This window comes from Alexandromys fortis, unplaced genomic scaffold (assembly GCF_014885135.2).
Source record: "Alexandromys fortis isolate MF-2015 unplaced genomic scaffold, M_Fortis_MF-2015_v1.1 scaffold_80, whole genome shotgun sequence".
Taxonomy (NCBI): domain Eukaryota; kingdom Metazoa; phylum Chordata; class Mammalia; order Rodentia; family Cricetidae; genus Alexandromys; species Alexandromys fortis.
Window position 1 is genome coordinate 2,912,529 of NW_026068174.1, and position 1,159 is coordinate 2,913,687.

The 1,159-nt window shown below is 38.8% G+C and overlaps 1 protein-coding gene across 1 annotated transcript in view; it reads right to left on the reverse strand.

Annotated features, from left to right (window-relative positions):
• Atad5 (ATPase family AAA domain containing 5) overlaps nt 1-1,159 on the reverse strand; it is a 76,298-nt gene that overhangs the window by 58,894 nt on the left and 16,245 nt on the right. Inside the window, exon 3 of the mRNA XM_050128583.1 lies at nt 212-320. Within this exon, the coding sequence (XP_049984540.1) occupies nt 212-320 (109 nt within the window). The remainder of the gene's footprint in view (nt 1-211; nt 321-1,159) is intronic.

Consider the following 1,159-nt stretch of genomic DNA (forward strand, 5'->3'; position numbering starts at 1 on the left):
GTGTGTGTGTATCATTAGACTCAGGTCAGCAGGCTTCAGCCCACAGTGAAATTTTAACATCTTTATGAACTAGCAAGAACAGGGAATAAATGGCATAGGCTGTAGTTAATGACTTATAACAAGAGGAACCTTCTTTGGAAGGACTTCCAGTAAATATTGCTGGTCTTTTAAGGAAACAGTATCACCTCCAGGATTCCAGTACTTTTATTACCTTTCTCTTCTGAGAAGTGAGATCTCCCTCAGTTGTTCCAGATTTCTTAGATATTTTCTTGGACTTTTTCTTGGATTTTTTGGGAGTACTAATTCTAGTGAATTTCATTCTGGAACAAAAGACAAATATTTTCATAACAATGTACAAAAATGTTAAATATAAATACCAGTCATAATTCCAACTTAAAAAGAAAAAACAGCCGGACAGTGGTGGCACAGGCCTTTAATCCCAGCACTCAGGAAGCAGAGGCAGAACTCTCTGTGAGTTCAAGGCCAGCCTTATCCACAGAGCTAGTTCCAGCACAGCTAGGGCTACACAGAGAAATTCTAATTGAAAAACAAAAGAAAAACAGAAAAAACAATCACCATCAGTTTGATTAAACAGTAAGTCACAGTATTTTATTTCTGGTGCTGAGGATGGAAATATGTACATACCGAGCAACCATTCTACTACCTTGCTACATTGCCAGCCCCAAGATTTACCAATTATTACTTCATTTGATAAGACTAATAGGAGGTGGTAGTGCATGACTTTAATCCCAGCACTAGGGAAGCAGAAGCAGGAGGATCTCTATGAGTTCCCGACCAGCCTTGTCTACAGACTAAGTTCCAGGATAGCCAGGGCTTTTACACAGAGAAACTTTGTCTCAAAATAGAAGAGAAGAAAATAATAAGCCTAATGGAAACATTTTCAGGACTCCTCCCTGCTGTGGAGAGCTTATTTTTCAATAAAATCTTGCTTGCTTGCAAAAAAATAAAAACAATAAGCATTGCCAGGCAGTGGTGCACACCTTAAATCCCAGAACCTGAGAAGCAGAGGCAGGTGCATCTCTCAGTTTGAAGTCAGCCTGGTCTACAGAGTGAGTTTTAGGACAGCCAATGCTACAAAGAGAAACCATGTCTTGAGAAAAACCAAAGGGAAAAAAACAAGTTTAAAAAAAGAGTTTAA